This window comes from Corvus hawaiiensis, chromosome 10 (assembly GCF_020740725.1).
Source record: "Corvus hawaiiensis isolate bCorHaw1 chromosome 10, bCorHaw1.pri.cur, whole genome shotgun sequence".
Taxonomy (NCBI): Eukaryota; Metazoa; Chordata; class Aves; order Passeriformes; family Corvidae; genus Corvus; species Corvus hawaiiensis.
Window position 1 is genome coordinate 5539809 of NC_063222.1, and position 18549 is coordinate 5558357.

Genomic DNA, 18549 nt, shown 5'->3' on the forward strand with positions numbered 1-18549 from the left:
CCCCGTATCACGCACAGCCCTCATACCGCAGAGCCCTCGCAGTCTCCACAGTTTTCCCAGCCGCCACAGCCCTCAAATATCTCCTTGCCCCCACAGCCCTCTCAGTTCTCCCAGACCTCACAGCCCTCACAAGCCCCGCAGGATGCTCCCCGCACAGCCCCATCCCTCCTCAGCTGTCACAACCCTCACGATCCCCGCGCACGCGCCTGCGCCTCACGATCCCCCGCGCATGCGCACCCCCCTACGCCCGGCCTGTGGCCGCCTGTTCGGCCGTGCCCCGGATGTGGCTTCTGCCCGGGAAAATGGCGGCGCAGGGGTGGGCGGAGGCAGTGTGGTAGCGCCCGGTGCCGGTGCCATCCCCGCCATGGCGGACCTGGGCCGGCAACTGCACGAGTACCTCGCGCAGTCCAAGGCTGCTACTGCTACCGGCCCCAGCGCGGTCCCCGCACCGCCGGCCGCCGGCGGCTCGCAGGAGGAGGCGGGGGACCGCGGCGGGCTGCGGGCCTGGCTGGGAGCGCTGAACCCGTTCCCGTCGGGCACTCCCCCGGGCGCTCCGGTGTGGCCTTGGGCGGGAGAGGAGGACCCGTGGCTGTTTGGGCTGTCGCGCTGGCAGCGGCTGGCGGGCAGTGGGCTGTGCGTGCTTCTGGCCGCGCTGTGCTTCGGGCTGGCTGGGCTGTGCGTGCCGCTGCTGCTGCTGCGCGCCCGCAAGTTCGCGCTGCTCTGGTCACTCGGCTCGCTCTGTGCGCTGGGCGCTGCCGCGCTCCTGCGCGGGCCCGCCCGGCTGCTGCGGGAGCCCGGCCGCGGCGCGCTGCTGTACCTCGGGGCGCTCTTCGGGACGCTGTACGCCGCGCTGGCGCTGCGCAGCACCGCGCTGACGGCGCTGGGCGCCGCCGCGCAGCTCGGCATCGCCGCCGCCGCACTCCTGGCCGCGCTGCCCGGCGGTGCCGCCGGCCTGCGCCGCCTGGCCGGGCTGCTCCGCGCCGCGGTGTGCGGCCGAGGCAAGACACTACCCCTGTGAGACCGGCCTGGGCTCCGCGGTGAGCCTGGCTCTGCGGCCGCACCGGGGGAGGACCGGCCGCGTCCCCGGGGGAGTCCCTCGCACACGGACTGAGAGCCTCGCGCTGTAGCCAGCCGACTCCGAGACGGGGGACGCCGCTTCTCTTCGCTTCCTCCGCGGCCCGTCGCGTTTTTCTCGCCAGTGCTCGAGCAGCAGCAGCAGCAGCGGCCGGGCAGCGCGGAGCGGCCGCGGTGACTCCGAGCTGAACGTGGCCGTGTGCGGGTGTCAGCCTGCCGAGCCGCCCCCGAGCTCGTTATTTGCCTTGCCGCACTGTCGGCTCCATTGCCGTGCTGTCGCATCGCTCCACCTCTGGGAGGGAGCTGGCAGCATCCTACTCGCTACCTCCAGGATGGGACCATGTGGCTGCTGCAGCAGCTGCTTCAGACCGTGAGATCGGAGGCGATGCGGTGTAATTATGGACTCGGCCGTTACGGAGGAGCAGCTGAGGTGCGCAAGGCTGACGGATGCTGAAACACGAAGATGATTTAGCAAAATGTGATCGAGTCTGGGGGAGAACATTCAAAAATTAACTGGTATTACCTCATTTTTGTGCTGACCCCTACACTATGAACACACACTGGTTTTGCTGTCACCTCAAACCAGTGGTGAATATGAAGACTGTGGCCACTGACCTGCATTTCTCTCTAAAAAGCAGCTTTAAAATAACCATCCAGTAAGTGAAACAAACTTTCCTGGGGCTGTGGGTCACAAACACTGCCCATAATTATAAGGGGAGGGGGTGTTCCTGCATGATGATGAGAGGATGCAAGGTGCTAATGTTAGTTAAGAGCATTGGCATTGGCAGGTACTGCTGCCTTACAGCTGCTGTAAGGGACCAAATCCTCGGGCTTTAAAAGGGTAGAACCTTACTTTTGTGTATACATATTGCTCTCTGAACTTGGGCAGGAGTTGCTTACTTGTCACAGCCTGACCTTCAAAAATAGATTTGCAAGTAACTGGAGCTCTGCTTCAGTGCAGAAGCTGAGCTGCCTTACGAGGGTGCTGAATTCAGACTGACAGAGCTGGGTGCTCCAGTTTGGGCCATGTGCTGGACTGCTGCAAGGAAATGGGACAACAGGGCCTCACCTGCACAGAGCCCCAAGTGAGTATCTCACTGAGCATTTGTGCCTCACGGAGAAAATAAAGCCACTGCAATACTTACCTGTTATAACTATTTAGTTTTAACATATTCACCAAATACTTTCCTGAATGAAACCGAAATTGTTAAAGGGGGTACTTTAAGTGTACATAGATTGCTTTAATAAAACTATTTGTGTCCACTTGTCAGTATAGATATTTCACTAATGGTCACGTTTTTCCATTAAGAATGTAGGTCAGAGCTATCAGAATAGCATTAAATTAGCTCTCTTCTTTTTACAATTTCTAAGTTACAGTATTTAAAATTAATTTTATTCATAAGAGCAGAATAAAATTAAATCTGAGACAGCCTCTAAACTGACAGGTAGAGCATAAGACCCTATGTGCAGCACTGGTAAAAGAACATGACCTGAGGAATACAGAAGTATATTCCCATTAAATAATTGTGCCCATTTGCCAGCAATAGTGGGTATCATGGTATCACAGACCATGGTATCACAGGGAAGCTGCTTCTGTCTCTTCTGCTATGCTGTTACCTTCTAAGATTATCAGATCTTCTTAGGACTTTTTGAGCATATGATTGTGAAATACTTCAAAACTCCATTTAAAAAGCTGTCCCTTGAAGAATATTACTTAACACCAAGTACCATAATAGTTTAAGGAATTAACCAATCATCAGAGGAAATACAAGTTGTCTAGATAAAGTTGCGTTTTCTCTTGCTAGGTACACTCAACTTGTTTTGGTAGCGGACTGTGGTTTAATTAAAGCCTAAAGCTCATCCTCTAACTCATATATTCTAAGTATTAGACCTCTTTTAGCCCCTTAAACATATATAGGGCTTGCTAAAAAAAAAAGAGGGCAAGCTTTCCTCTTTGCCAATGATTAAATCATTAGTATTTATCATGAAAACTTCAGGACAAATCCTAACTCCCAGGCATACACCCAAAGTCCCTCAGATAGAGCTAAAGAGCATTGTTTTCTCAAGGGAGAAAAGTGTGTCATACCAGATGCATCTCAGCTGTTTCTAGTTAATTCCTTTAAGACCATTCTGTCTCTCTGGAGCCCCATGGCAAGGATTTTATAGGCTAATGATCTGTTACAATTTTCAAATTAAAAACTAAGTAACAAACTGTACTTGTGACTGACTGAACCAAGAGAAAAATTTAAGCGTCTGTGCTTTGATGTCTTTAAGTAAGATGGGACATCAGGACTTGACCCAGTCTTTGAGCCAGTCTTTGGTAAACCTGACTGTGTGAGAAGATTCAACAGCTGCCATGTGTTCCTGGGTTGCAGGAGCCTCTAGAACTACATCGTCTCGTCCTGATTATAACCTGAAATTCAAGGCAGGAGAGAGGGAAGCCTGGTAGTCATTTTTCATTATACATTATATGCTCTACTTTTAATACAGGACCTTCCTGAGAGGTATCTGTAGAAAAGGTACTTACGTGATAAGATTTTCACTGAGGCTTTAGGTATTAAAGGAGCCTTTTGGTAACATAGTGGCTGGAGGTGAATAATATGAATGATTTATGGGGAAAACAAACTCATGGTTCGTAAGCAGCTTTATTATGAAATGTGGGAAATGGGAATAACCCCTCCTCCTCATTTCCCTCCTTTAGTAAAACCAGGTAACAATATCCTAAAGAAAAAGACACTTTAAAAAATGTTATTATGGAAGCAGTGAATTGCACTTCAGCAATTAATGCACCAGACTCTGCTGAACACCCATAGCTTTAAACAATGTGTCACACAGCTGCTGTAAAACATACCAATCAAGCTGCTGAACTTTCCTCCTCAATTTCTATAAACAGATGCTGTTTTGAACAAAAATCCGGGACTTGCCTAGGTGAAGTGTAGAACAATATTTGCCGTGATGTCTGTCTTGTGATCCAGGTTATGCAACTCACACTATGTCTTTGACAACTTGTTCTAAAAGCTGTTCCACTTTTTCTGTTTCAGGATGGCAGACTAGCAAGCAGCGGTGATTGCCTGCATTTCGGAATTTTAACGTCAGCACCATTGTATTCGGTAGACAGCTGTGGCCAAAGGTGAAAATGAAACTTCTCTATACATGATAAACCAAAACTAGGAATCGGCTCTCAGTATTTTAAATGGCTGAGATTTCAGGAGGTAGTAGTGTTGCTCCATCTGAAATGCAACTTTGCCTAAATACAACCCTCTATAGTAATAGGTGAGTAAAGAATCACACACTGTTGATTTTTTGTTAATTTTTGCGCAAATTACATTCTGTATTCATACAAAACCAACGTAACTCTTTGACAAACTGTACATATAGAAACAAGTTTCTGTCTGGAGGTGAACTGAAATCTGTGGAGATGCTCCATGTTCCACAATACTTAAAAAGAAATTCCAGCTCTTGACAAAACAAGAAAGTGAGGGAAATGGGAGGGGAAAGAACAAAACAAAGCTAGCTACAATACTGCAGCTAGAGGCAAATGACTGATTTAGGAAAAGAAAGACCCTTGTTAGGAACTAATGCACATTCAGTTATCCCAGTTAAGAATCCAGGTTCGTGGCATTGCAGGTGACTGAGTCCAGAGTAGCAGTCTATTTAAATATTGTCCCACAAGGACTGGGCATGACCCAGTCAAAGCCTCTTCTATCGGCCTCTTCCACCCCGAGATCCTCCTCTCCGTGACTGGCCAGAGTTCATGTTATTTCCTCTTCCCCAATTACTGCCGCTCCTTCCTCCTCGAGAGGGGTTATTGACTCCCCCGGGGCCTCCTCCAAAGGCTTCATCCCTGTGGAATCCATCGTGGTGGTCTCCATCCAGAGAACTGGACCTCCCAGATTTTGGCGCTCTCTGTGAAGGTCCTGAATTTCCTCGTCCTACAAAGGAAGCACAACCAGTTACTGGTGTCAGTCTGAGCCGTGTCCCTTCTCAGACACGCCGTGTATTGAGCTGGTTCTGCTGTGGTGTTACCATTCACAAACCAGCTGTAGCTGAGACCTGCAATTTTATACCTCCTCCCTCAATACAATTTTCTTACACAGATTTAGTGTCTCCATTACAGTTCAGAAGACAGACAACAATCAAGCCATTCCTTGGGAATTAAAGGAGCTTACAATTGATACCGTCAGCAGTCACTGGACTGAAATCAGAATAGTGATAGCTTGTTCTCCACACTGCCAGTTCTTGTCCTTTAAGAGCCACTATCTGTGGTTCTCTCTGTTTTTATTGCATAATACTTTTTTTTAATCCTAAACAACAACATTGCACTGTTGACAGATTGATACAGTTGAAGCTGATGGTGAAGATCATGAGTTACATTACTGTTTCATTCCATTTTTTGCTAAAAATAATGGAAAAATGCTTTATTTTACTACTAACCAGGAACAAAAACTACTCAAGCTCTTACTGCCAGGAATAGAATTTCCTAATTCTCACATACCTTTTTGGTTTTGATATGTAAAAGAACATTAAAAAAAACCCAACCCAATTCATTAGCCTAAAATGAGAAGCAGTATTTTGAAAAAAACAAAATCAGTGGTAACCTTGTTTTATGGACACATACTACAGCTAAATTCAGATATTTTTGCTGCACTTTAGCAAGAGTGATTTTTGTTGACTTTGGTTGGTTCCATGTAAAACAGTCACCAAATTGTTTCACAGAAACATTAATGAAGTTTTAATCTTCGAATGACTTTACCAATACAACTGAAGGTGACATAGCCCACATATGAAAAAGTATTGTTCATTGTTTGTTTATCAGGCTTTCTGCCATCATTCTAAACTTTGTTTAGCACATGATGAGTTAATTACCACACTTCTTGTGCCTGGACAACCATTGTTTTGACTTCAATAAAGAATCTGAGAGAGTTATCACAATCATTACTGAAGCTGGAGAAGGAATCCTTACAGATTTGATAGATGCTGGCTAAATTGAGAAATACAGCAGATGGATATGGAAGGAAAAATACTGGTAGAGAAGTTTATCAGCAGAGTTTTATTCAAAACATCAGTGAAGGAATGATAAAACCTGCTGTTAATGCTACACTGGGAACAGAGTCCACACAGAGGAGGAGTGACATGGAGTTAAAACTGAATGAGCTTCAGAACAATGGTAAGGGAAGTGGGATGGGATTCAGTGGCATCAGAGACAAAGCTGTGCAGTCTAACTGCAGGCTGCCAGCTCAGCATCTGGAAGCAAATGAGAAGGACCTTTGTCACTGGTCACTACCTGACAGTGGGTAGTCAATGTGAGGACATTAAAGAAAGACAATATTTACAAAAGAGAACAGAAGTCCTGAGATTTGTAAGAAATAGGATCAAGAACTGGTGTGACACTAGTAGGACGGTGGAAGTGCCATACCCAGCAAAAGGCTCTGAACCAGCTACTGACTCCAAAAGAATGTGTTTTGTGGGTTACAGTAGCATGTGACCACTTAGAGGAAACTGTAACACCTGGAACTATTGGGAAAGAATGGAGAAAGTGGAACAAATCCAAGAGAACTGTAGAAATCCATGGTTACACCATATCTTAAATAGTGTGTGCAATTCCTAGTTACCTCATTTAATTTAGGAAAGGATAATTTAAAACTCAAAATAGCACATACAGAGTAACAAGGATAGTGAAAGATACAACTTCTAGAAAGAATAAATAGATCAGAGCTCTGACTTGGAGAAGAGCTGGTTCAGGCTGGAAGTGGTGGAGTTCAGTGCAATCAGAGTGGCATTCAGAAATAACAGGAACCAACATTCAATTTAATTACAACACAAGACATCAAGTTAAATTAGTGAATGATAAGCATAAATCAAGAGAAAAACTTTTTCCCTCCTTGTTTTTTAAAGCATAGTCTACTGCAATTAAGTTTTAGAGGTCTGTCCATGGATGTTGTGTATATCAGAAGTCTATATGAGTCTTAAAGCAATTAGAGAAGTACACAAAAGGTAACTAAAAAGCCATTAAATATAAAAATAATATTTTAGCAAGGTCCCAAACTACAGATCTTCATAGGTTTAGAGAACTCTTCAGAGACATATCACTACACAGGATCAATGTTCTTCTATTTGAGTTAAAGGATAACATCACAAGCATGAATATTAACAAGTAACTATTCTGAAAATGAGAAAAAAAATGGTCTTAATGAGTTTTCCAGCTGGAGTAACAGGGAAGCAAAAACTAACTGCTTTTGAACAGGTCAGTAAAGAAGGGGATTCTGTTACACTGGAGACAAGATTTGGATTTGGTGTTCAAAAATCCCTCTGTTCTTATGTTCCTGTAAGACTGGTCTTTAACTTCCCAGCTGGTAAAACCAGATATTTACCAGCTCAGCTTTAGCCCTTCTGAACAGAGAAGTTCTGGATAAACCTAATGCTGAAAACACATGCCAGTGTTACTTAAGGGTTTCAATCAAAGGGGCTTTTTACCTTTGCCCCTCTCCTCTGGAGGTCCACCTGGAGCATCCATGTCTCTGTGGTCAGAGGTTCCCGGTCCATCGTGCCAGGGACGTTTCCGTGGTGGCAGTGAGGCCATGTCCATGCCCTGGAGTGAAGAAGAACGTTCTCTGTTGGCTGGAGAGTGCCCATCGTGAGGAGGGTGATCTGGACGAGGACCTGTGGATGAAAACAAAGGATAAGTAATGTTCATTGGATCATTATTCCTCATTTTTGGAGGCAGCCACATAAATTTACAAACTGCCCACACTATTTGGCACCCATTTTGAAGTTAAAATTATGTAAAGCTTCTCCTCCATCCCATTTTTTAGTAAAAAAGCTAAAGGTAAAACAGATTTTAAAGATGATGGGAAAGAAAAGTGTGGCAGATGTAAAGTGTTCTTTTCAGTATAAAATACTTTCATATATTTTACAGACAATCACATCTTCATTTTTTCATGTGTTGTTTGTGCTTTTTTTTCCATTCTACAGCTCTGTCTTGCCCCATATGGGGTTGCCTCTAGTAACACAAATGCTGATATAAGCTGTCAGACATTACAGCTGAAAAGATACCAACCAAGAGAAGGATTACTGTTGGCATTAATATACTTCTTAAAAAAACCCCCATGACATGTGATTCAGTCATCCAGAGGTGACAACTGCCCGGGCAGTTCAGGACTGTACAAGAACGCTACTGAAAATCAAGGCTTTGAGGCCACAATCCCTTTTGTTCAGTAGGACAGTTGTATTTAGAGCCAGGTAAATTCTGTATAGTTCTTTTTTCCTAAATTTAAAAGACCATAGAACTGCATTTGGCTTTTCTCCTGGTAAAATACTGGTAACAAACATATGAGGTACGGGAAAAAGACATGATTTTTAAAGTATTTTTTTAAGTGATTCTATTGTAGAAGTCTACAAACCTCACCAAAGGTTTTACCTGGTTCTCTGTTTCCATCCCAGGATTCTGGTTTCCGCCCTCCTTCAAAGCGTGGAAATTCATCTGGAGTAGGAAGCAAACCCTTCCGAGCTCCTGAGCAGTAAGAGAAGCAGGGAACAGGAGTGAGAAGAGACATTGTATTCATGAAAATAATGTCATCTGCCCAAGAAATGCCTTTCCTTCCTCATCCTTGCATTTCCGTGTGGAAGACCGGTCCCCTCACCTCTTAGAGCACCTCGACCTCGCCCCCGAGCACCATGGTCCCTTCCTCTGGAGTTTTCATCTGGAGAGTCAAAAGCATCATCTGGCCCAAAATCTTCAGGGCCAGGAAAGCCATCTCTGCCCCTGGGTCCCCGGCCCTCGTGTCTCGAGGGTCCTCCTCTTCGGAAGCTACAAGAAAGAACATGATACAAATGTGGTTTTTAGGCATAATTGAGTCAGTTTCAGTTTAATTATCAACTAATTTCTGAACTGTTCCACTTAATGCTGCAGCACATACAGTTACTAGAACAGGATTTGTAGGTGGGAAAGTGCTCATTTCTGCCTTTGAGCACTTTGATAGTAAGCTTTGTAATTTTCCTCTCATATTTCCTTCCACTGATTATGTTGGCTTTTCATACAAGAAAAAGATTGTTAAACATACTGCATTCATTTAATGAAAAGGTGGGAAAAACAATTGATGAGTGATGATAGATATAAGGTGCGGTAAGGCAAGGAAAAGTATAAGTGAATTCCCCTTAACTCTGATGGTCTTACATTCCCCTTCTCTTTTTTCCCATTCCATTTCCATGATAAAACAAACTGAAAACATAGAAGCAATGAGAGTCATGGCTATAACAAAACATTACAGGATCTCATTCCTATTAATTCTATGATTCTTTTGCCAGACAATTCTCCTTTTCATTCCATTCTTCAAAGTTTACAGTTTTAGCAAATGCATTTAGATTGCCTTTGGATCTGTAGGCACAGTGATGGCTGAACAGTGCACAGTGGCATTCTGCAACCTGAAGAGCAGTAATGAATTTTGTGTTGCAAAATGTAATTATGACACTGAAGTTGATAATTGCTGTCTAGTAAGTACCAATGGCATCTCCAGGAATTTGGTACGATTGGCTTCTGCACTGCATCTTAACTGAGTACAGCTCCTCCAGCGCCGCACTGGGGGACTTGGACAGCTCTTCAAAGAGGAGAATGGCTCTTCCTGAGCTGTCAGTGCCACGTCAGGTAAGCCTGCAGCTGGCTGTGTGAATAACTAGGAGTTTTGTTCCTGCCATAAGCACTTTAAACACCTGGAGCGTTTGCCAAGCACAGCCCTGCTCTGTGAGGACTGCGCTCCAAAGGACGCTTGTCTCAGTCACAGCCCAGCTGAGGTGTTCAGGTGGTGCAGGCACATGGTGCCGAGTCCCCACCATGCCACCCCACGCTACTCTGCCCACCCTCAGTGCCAGCACACAGTGTGGAGCACTCCTTGCCCAGTCACAGATGCCTCCCACCTCCCCGCTGTTCCCAGTTCCATACTGGCCAGACTGGGAGCACCACAATATTCCCATGGTGTTGGCTGTGTGCAGCATCCCCTTCCCCAGCTCATTAACGACACAGTGCATCCTATTACAAGCAAAACTTTAGATACTTTTATTTAGAATTTTAACAACATTAACCTTTTAATTACAAATTTAAATATTTTAACAGTAGTCATAACACAATACAATGTTTTTAAACTTTTACATTGTTTTTAATAAAAAACAATAGGTCTGTCTCCACCTCCCAGAAAACAAACACAATACAGAGAGGAGGCTGCTGTGCCTGTACAGGTACAACAGTGGATGGAGGAGTGCTGTGTATGGACCATGAACCATTTACATTAACCTGGATGGTTTGGGAAAACAAACTCAACAGTTTCAGGTACAAATGGTTCAAATAATCACAGAGCAATATTGTTTAGCCTTGAAACAGCACAGTCCTCTAGAGGTTTCTTAGAGGGGCTCCCACTTTAATACTGATATGGTGTGATTCGACTTGGAAATTACCAAGATTTTCAACACAAGGCCCCGGGGCTGCAGGAACAGGGCCTTTCCTATGTCTTCCAGGCAACTTATGGACACAGTTGAGTTTTGAAATCTACGATACCTACGCCTGACATAGCCACAGCTCCCAATATTGTGTTATGGATATCCTTATTTGCCTTTTCATATCAGTCACACATAAAACCCTGCCTTGCATCGGGTTCAGTTCCTGTTTGACTGCTCTCACATCTTCTTCCCCGAGGCCTAGGGACCTTACTGTACACAACTACACACTGTGCAGATTAGCAGGCAGGAAGAGGCAGGTCTCTGCAGTAGAAGCATCATGTGGATATGCACAGGTAGAGTAAGAACAGGACAGGGATGAAAAGGATGGGAAATTAGAGAGAAACACACATACACACATTTGCCTCTCATGCTTGATCAAACCAGTTACAATCTCAATTTCAAACCAAGTCAGCTGAACGAGTGGTTGGGTTTAAGTCCACCACAGCATCTGCAGTAAATGGCACCTAGTTCACCTTCATTCCAAGAAAATCATCAAATTTACAAGCACAATGAGCCTTTTAGGGCCCTGTGCCATTCCATTTCAAGCTCTCTGGGCAAACACTTGTACTCTGATAAATAGAATACTCTTAACTCTTAGTTCAAAAGTCAGGTTTACAGGTCACAAGGTTCTTGTTTCCCTTCCTGAAACTTTTCAAGAATCAGGACCATAATAAAATATTTTCCAGTCCCTAAGCATTTTCAATATAAGATCTGAAAATCTCTACTAAGCTTCTAAAAGTCTTGTCTGCTAAACTGCTTTTAGAGTTCTGTGATGCAGACCATTGGACCACTGGACCATCCAACTGGATTCTCTCTGGCTTTACTTTTTAAAAATGGCTTTAATTGTTACCTTCTTTTAGTTACTGTTCATTTCTTTTCATACTCTTCACACAAAAGGAAGTTACATCTTACAGAGCTAGGCAGAAAATAGCTAAAAGAAGAGCTGTATAGATGCAAAGTAAAAGGAATGTAAGAAAATGATTAAAAAGGCAACTAAAACACACAAAATTCACATTATGTGGAGACCACAGCATATTTGTACAAGCACATGTTCTTATACATAGAGACTTGGTGGTCAGTGAGAGGCTTAGACCTTGGAGGCCAAATTTCACTTAATCAAACTAGCATAAATCTGGAGCAATTTTGCTGACAGTTAATCTCGGAGACAGCACTAATTCCTCCATATTTACATTGGTAACTAAAAGCAAATTTATCCCTTTGTGATTTATTCCGAGATTGTGAGCAATGACAAGGACATTGCTGTAAATCAGATTAATTTTGAGTTCTTCACTTGGCATTAAGAAATTAGTCAGAAAGAGAAATAAAATTCCTACAAGCAAACGCATGAAAAAATAGTCTCGACAGTCCAACAGATGCTGTAACTCTGTCCCTTCCATCTGGCAGTCAGATCACTGTTCCTGCTCCTTACAAGGGCATTGCATCTCATCCTACAGTCTCTACAGTCATGCTGTAGTTTGTGACTGGAGACAGAATCTCAAAATCCACTTCTAGTGTTCAAAAGTTTGTCACTTTAACCTTTAAGTCTCCTCTCAATTTTCGTCAAAACGGTCTCAGATCTTCATCCTGTGTCACTGGATCTTCTCTACAAACTTTCCCCCTTCTCTTTACTTACTGTTTAAAGACACGGAAGCTGCTGTGTACAATGACCATTTTTCAAGTTTTCTTCTATTACTGAATGATTTTTATGGACTCTATACTCAGGTATATTAGAGTTTTCATTTCCTTATTGGTTTCCAGTTTATAAATCTGAAACAGATAGACTCCTTAATAAAAAGGAAACCAGGAATAAAAGAGTTCCCTCCATTTACCCTTTAACCCAAGAAAGAGAAATAGATTTATTCTTACCTCTCATCCCGCCTTCCTCGGAAGCGTGCATCCTCAGGATCCCGTGGATATCTGTCATCTGAAGGTCTCCGTCCTTCCCAAGCACCAGGAGGCCCACGGTTTGAACCACCTCCTTCAAATTCCCTGTGATCAGGAGGAAAGGGAGGCCCAGGTCCACCCCGTCTCCATTTCTCATCTTGCAATGGTGGGCCTCCTCTCCCCTCGAATTCTCGTAACCGATGGCCAAATCTCTTATCGGGATGGAAGTCATCACGGAAGTCGTCTGGTCGATCAAAGTCATCATGGAAATCGGGGTGAGGTCCCCGTCTGTCTGGCATGCCCCTGCTGTCTCTGCCATCACTCCAGTCCTGGCCGCCTCGGAACAGGCCCCTCTCTGGCCCATGCTCGGGGCCACCACTGTTCTGCTCGTGCCGTCTGTCCGACAGCGGGCCCAGGTGATGGTTTGGTGGACCACGGGCATCACCTTGAGGGCAAAAGAAATCACAGCAGGTTTCTGTAACAATTTCTAGATCACTTTAGGATGCTCTAGTTCATACAGTTCTAGAAAGCATATGGGATAAATTTCACATTAAACAATACTTCTGGGAAAATGTTTCCTGTCTATTCCAGCCCACATCAATGGAAGCTTTTCTCTCAGCCAAGGCCCTGCATTGTGCTCCAGCCATTTCTGTCTGGGTGCACTGCACGGGGACAGCCCCTCCTTGAGGGGACTGACTCCCAGGAGAACAGACAATATATTTAATTACCTTTATTAAGACCAGGTCCTTGGTTGTGAGGGCCCAGACGACCTTGTCCTCCTTGCTGCCCCAGGCCTGGTATCAGTGGAGGAGGACCCGGGTTCTGTCCATCCTGTGAGCATGTAAGAAGAAAAGCCACGTGAATTGTGAGTAATGTGTGAGTAATTAATAATTTTTGTAAGAGTGCAAAACATTTTTCTTCCATAAAGTCTGCATCTGCACAGGCTGTACAATAGAAACATCTCATGTTCCAATGGTTTCAGCCTCAGTTTTCAGACATTCACATCAGTAAATGCTTCAGTCCCTGAGAAACACACCATTTTATAGGAAACAGCACTTCAAGTATTCACATTTTACCTGTTACAACCAAAGATGATAAAGCTCATATTCTTCCTGAGTATGAACATTCTATAAGAATGTATTGAATTTATTGAGTATTCAATACAAATATTCTATTCCTCTAGATGAGGAAAATGTGTAAATTTGTTAGAAAAATATCACGTACTGATTTACAGGCAGTGAAAGAGCTTCACAGACCAGAGACTTCATTTGGAAATGAACAAAAAAGAGAAACTATATGTACAAAAATAATTACCAAGAATGTTGGGATGGGAGGGAAAACATCAGGGCCGTATAGGAACCTCTTCTCTAAACCTCTAAGTTGTTAACATGGAAATAACGAGTTACATTTTTAACATGATGGCAAAGTTCATTTTTCTTCGTTTCAGGATAAAAAAAAGTGCTAACCCCCAGCTAAGCACCATGAAACAAGGGAGTTTTCAGCACTGACAGGGCTAAAGGCAGGAGCCACAGTCCCTCCTTTCTGAAGCAGAAGCAGTAGGGTGGGCAGAGGTTTGTGTGCTTCGTGTCATCCCAAAGAAAAAAAAATAAAGTATATAAGTGTCTTCTGGTATTTTTTCTCATTTTTTGGGTGAATTTTAAAGGATAAAATAATGCTCTTTAAATTCAGCTGCTGTCACAGACTCATGAAAGACTTCTACAGGCACCACATTTACACTGGACCTGCTGTGGTGACACTGGTTGGAAAACTGTGTTCAGACAATGGTCTGATTCTGCCTTTAGACAGCACAGGCCTGACAAAAAGTCATCACCTGGGGTTTGTGCTTGACTGGAACCGAAAAGGGGCATGTACAGAATTTACACTGTAGCTATAAAATCCAACAATAAAAATATGAACCAGACAGAGCTGAAACCTGCAGGATTGCTATACAAAATCTTCTACTGACATGACCAAAAAACCAATCCCTCCCCAAACCCTTACTAGAAACCCCTAAACATGTAATTTTTTCCTAGACATGTCCAGTATGGAAGATTTAGACTTGGCCCTCACACTGACTTGTTAAAACCCTTCCAGACTGCAGGCAGTCTGGAAATACTTAAAGACCTGTGTACTCCAGCACACCACCAGGTCATAATTACACTGCTTAACTTCTCCATGAATCAAAGTTAAATAATTTTAATGCTCTAAATTTATTTTGGAGAAACACTACCTTTTTTTTTTTTATGGTTGCAGAGAAGCAGGAAGTTTATTTGTGCATTTCTCCCATCATATCTTGAAATATCGTTTTAAATTAGAAACTTATATTCAACTGCAATGTAGGTGATAAACACAAGAAAGCTCACAAATATATACCACAAACATCATATTTGCATTGAGTAATTTTGTAAGAATGTTGGGAAAATAAGCAAAGTAAAAGATCTGGCTTAATGCCCATTAAAAAAACCTCCAAAAATCCCCAAAAATACTTTCCTAGTGATGGAATGTTGACTTGAGTCCAGAACAAATCCATCCTCTGACCAGGTAAGAGCCAGCTATCACAGCAATTCTGCTGTTCCTGACCAAAACCTTGCTGGAGTTCCAGGATTTCCCATATATTTAGCAGATGCTTACTTAAAATAAATTTTATGGAACTTCTTCCATTTATGGAAGTGTTTAACCAAAGCAACAGTTTTTAGCACTCAGTAAATAACTCTCCTTAGCAGAAACCTTTATTACAAACAAACCATGCTTTGCCAAGCGGGGAACACAGAGCCCTAACTCTGCATTTTCATATTTTTGTTTCAAAATTCATTCCAGGCCTCAAACTGGGCTTGAAACTGGAAAATATGCAGAGCTCAGAAAGAGGTATTTTACTAAAAGCTGGAAATGGCCTTGTGTATCCCAGCAAACCTCTGCTTCCAGTGTACAGGTGGTGCAGGTAACAGTGATACCTTACGTGGAGATTAACCCTTACAATTATCTATAATGTTCTGTATTCATGTCACAAGCCTTTGATAAAGCAGATATTCACACACTTCTGCTACTGAAAAGGAAGACAAGTGATTTGTACAAGTTTACAGAAGAAAAAGGCCAAATTCAGAACACAAAACAAACTAAAGTCTATTGTTTTTAAAAACAATCTCAGAGGGGGCCTTTTTAAACAAGAACTACTGCTATATTCATATTACAGAGAAGCAAAATGGAGCAAAACCTGACATTATGAATTTTAAAACAGTTAAGTTTTAAAACCCATTATCATACTAAAGGTGCACAAGGAAGGATGATCTAAAATACCTCACTATTTCATTTTTTAGTATCTGTAAAAGCCTTTAAGATAGCAGTATTCATTGCAAATAACCAGCCACCTGCCAAAAGCACCCTACTGAATTCCAAACAGTGTCAGTGGCAAGGGCAGACAAAGACAGCGCTCCACAAACATGGTAATTATTCTCAAAGAAAAATGAGTCTCCCTGGGACAGCAAAAAGAAACACCTCTGCTGGTTTAAGTTATATAGTTGAGGAACCAACACCCATTTGTGTAACTTGGATGTTTTTGAAATCTCAGCAACAGCAGCACATTAACAGCCTTCTGGAGGGAATTATTGATTTGCAAGGAAAAAATATTCAAATAAGCCCACGACTTGTAGGCTACTCTGCTTCAATCTGAAAAGGAATCCCTGAACTAAAGCTCCTTTGAATATTCAGTTCCTCATTGTGATTGGTACTGGACTACACACGAAGTACTCTACATTTTTAAAGCTTTGACTGAAACTATTGAGTGCAGGTCTAAAAGAGACAATTCGGGTTAAAAAACACCACACTTTTTTTTTTTTTAATTAAGTAGATTTTTTTCCAAAGTTCCCTTTCAAAATTCACCTAGCACTGAAGACAATTGAGACAAAGCACAGAACTGGTGCTATCCAGCTAGGAGCTCATGAGAGGCAATAACCACCAAGAGCTCTGGGAGATGTGTAGTAGAGCAGAAAATGGAATGGGTAAACAGGCTGCAGCTGGTGCCAAACCAGACTTCCCAAAGCCTGACTTGACTCCTGTGGAATCAACTGGTGTGTCTATAAGCAGCACTGCCCAGTATTCCAGGCCAGCTATGTGTGATATCTTGCTGAGCTGGTGAACCCTCCTGGAGCTGATGCTGAGGCAGCAGGGCATGGGGACAGCTCCCTGCTGTCAGCACACATCCAGGGCCTGCTCAGCACTTCCAGCTCAGTGCTCACCCCACTAGACCTGGGTCAGTCCTACACAAACCCATCCCATAACTGTGCTTCCTCTCCTGCTCCTCGGTAAATGGCGCGCTGAGGAGTTAACACTGGACAACGCTGTCTCTGAACTCGTGCTCTGGGAAGTAGAGGTGGCTAGAGGCAGGAAACAGGACAGCTGTGTCCCTCTGTGCTCCTCTGCTCTTAGAGTGAACTCTTAAGTGCAACCAGACCTAAGCTGATTCCAGGTGTGTCAGCATCTATGATAAATTCATCCCATAGTTCAGATTAACTACTCTGGACAACTGAGAGTTGGCAGTACCTTGCTTTAATTAATACATATGAGTTTTCTTATGTTCAGTTTCTTTAAATTCAACTTTTATTAGTGCTAGTAGTGCTTGTCTGCTCCCCAGGAAATACCCCACTTAAGAAAGTTCAGTGTCTCTAAATTAAAAAAAGGAAAAAAAAAAGAAAAGGCAAAAAAAAAGGAGTTTCTCTTAAGGTTACACATTTTCATAGCAGACTGGTTCCTGTACTAGTATTCCCAATAATCCCTTTTCCACAGTTACCTGCCATAGAATCATGAATAGTTTGGCTTGGAAGTGACCTTAAAGATCACCTATTTCCAATCCCCTGCCATGGGCAGGGACACCTTCTGCTGTTTCCAAGCTACATAACCCTTTTTATTATCACTTCAGTTTTCCTGAGGCCTCAGTCCTCCAAGGAATACCCAACCTCCATTCTCTCAGCTCCTGCTGTGCATTCCTACTGCACAAGTTATCATTCCCACATTCTTAAAACTCCCCTTGTTACGAAGACCACCACATACCTGATTGAATGGGGGACGAGGCCCGTCACCCAACAGAGGTGTTTTCTGCTGCTGGAAGGGCAGAGGGCCCTGGGAAGGGTGCGGCCCCCTCGAAGGGTTCGGCTGTCCCTGAGGTCCTTGCATGTTTCCTTGAGGCCCCACCAAAGAGCCTTGTGGAGGTCCCTGCTGGCCCTGTGGACCAGGTGGCCCACGCATTTCTTGTGGCGGTCCCAGCATTGTACCTTGAGGCGGGGGTCCCTGAAGGCCCCGCATCTCCTGGGGGCCATGTCCTAGTAAACCACTTTGCATATGAGGACCTCTCATTTCTTGTGGATGACCCATCATCATCCCTTGTGGATTAGGTCCCTGGTTATCTCTGGGTCCTGGTGGACCCTGCATCCCTCTTGGATTAAGTCCCATCAAAGGCCCTTGAGATATAGGGCCCTGCATCCCTTGAGATCCCGGAGCTCCTTGCATGCCGTGAGGAAGAGGTCCTTGCATTCCTCGTGGACCAGGTGGCCCCTGCATTCCTTGACCTCCAGGGGGACCCTGAGGACCCAAGTGACCTTGTGGGCCAGGTGGGCCCTGTGGTCCTAAATGAGTCTGAGACCCAGGCAGGCCCTGCGGTCCCAAGTGTCCCTGTGGGCCAGCATTACCCTGTGGACCTGGGGGCCCCATTGGCCCATGAGGGCCCGGATGTCTCTGCATTCCTTGATGTCCGTGTAAATCCTGAGGCCGTGGCATTCCTTGCGGGGGCCCTTGGGGGCCTGGAGGTCCTTGTGGTCCCATGAACCCTTGTGGACCTCCAGCTCCTTGGTGTAATGGACCTTGAGGTCCTATTTGTCCTTGGGGTCCTGGAGGTCTGAACTGTCCTTGTGGACCAGGAGGTCCCATCTGAGGCATATTCATTGGCATCTGCTGAGGTGGAAGGGGCTGCTGAAACCCTTGAGGCATCTGTGACATTGGGCCTTGCCCTGGGAAAGGCTGAGGTCCATGGAGAGATCCTCCTGGGGGTGGTGGCTGCACTTGCTCAGCTTGCTTTTGTGCAAGTCTCTCAATCTTCAATTGCTGTCCGAAAAAGAA

General features: G+C 44.4%; 2 protein-coding genes across 12 annotated transcripts in view; one reads left to right on the plus strand and one right to left on the minus strand.

Moving 5' to 3' along the window:
• The first annotated feature begins 242 nt into the window (after positions 1–242).
• SFT2D3 (SFT2 domain containing 3) lies at positions 243–9303 on the plus strand. 9 transcript variants are annotated; one of them, XM_048314173.1, is made up of 3 exons: positions 243–7757; positions 8047–8313; positions 8515–9303. In XM_048314173.1, exon 1 carries the CDS (start codon positions 365–367, stop codon positions 1016–1018), a length of 654 nt encoding a protein of 217 aa, XP_048170130.1. In that variant the 5' UTR covers positions 243–364; the 3' UTR covers positions 1019–7757; positions 8047–8313; positions 8515–9303. The 9 variants fall into 9 exon arrangements, with proteins under 9 accessions (XP_048170130.1, XP_048170128.1, XP_048170131.1 ...); XM_048314171.1 differs by having other exon boundaries at positions 243–4347; positions 7570–8313; XM_048314174.1 differs by having other exon boundaries at positions 243–4347.
• The window catches only part of WDR33 (WD repeat domain 33), a 69633-nt gene continuing 54784 nt past the window's right edge, over positions 3701–18549 (minus strand). For 2 of the 3 annotated variants that reach the window (XM_048314161.1, XM_048314162.1), the window contains 7 exons: positions 17488–18534; positions 13173–13275; positions 12427–12889; positions 8715–8881; positions 8492–8584; positions 7549–7734; positions 3701–5006 (listed from right to left, as the gene is read on the minus strand). In XM_048314161.1, coding sequence (XP_048170118.1) covers positions 4777–5006; positions 7549–7734; positions 8492–8584; positions 8715–8881; positions 12427–12889; positions 13173–13275; positions 17488–18534 — 2289 coding nt within the window. In that variant the 3' untranslated portion in view covers positions 3701–4776. Of the gene's footprint in view, positions 5007–7548; positions 7735–8491; positions 8585–8714; positions 8882–11434; positions 12328–12426; positions 12890–13172; positions 13276–17487; positions 18535–18549 lie in introns of those variants that run through there. The other variant, XM_048314163.1, reaches the window with a different exon arrangement.

Coding starts and splice junctions, on each gene's coding strand:
- SFT2D3 (XM_048314169.1), top strand. CDS start 365: ATGGCGGACCTGGGCCGGCAACTGCACGAGTACCTCGCGCAGTCCAAG.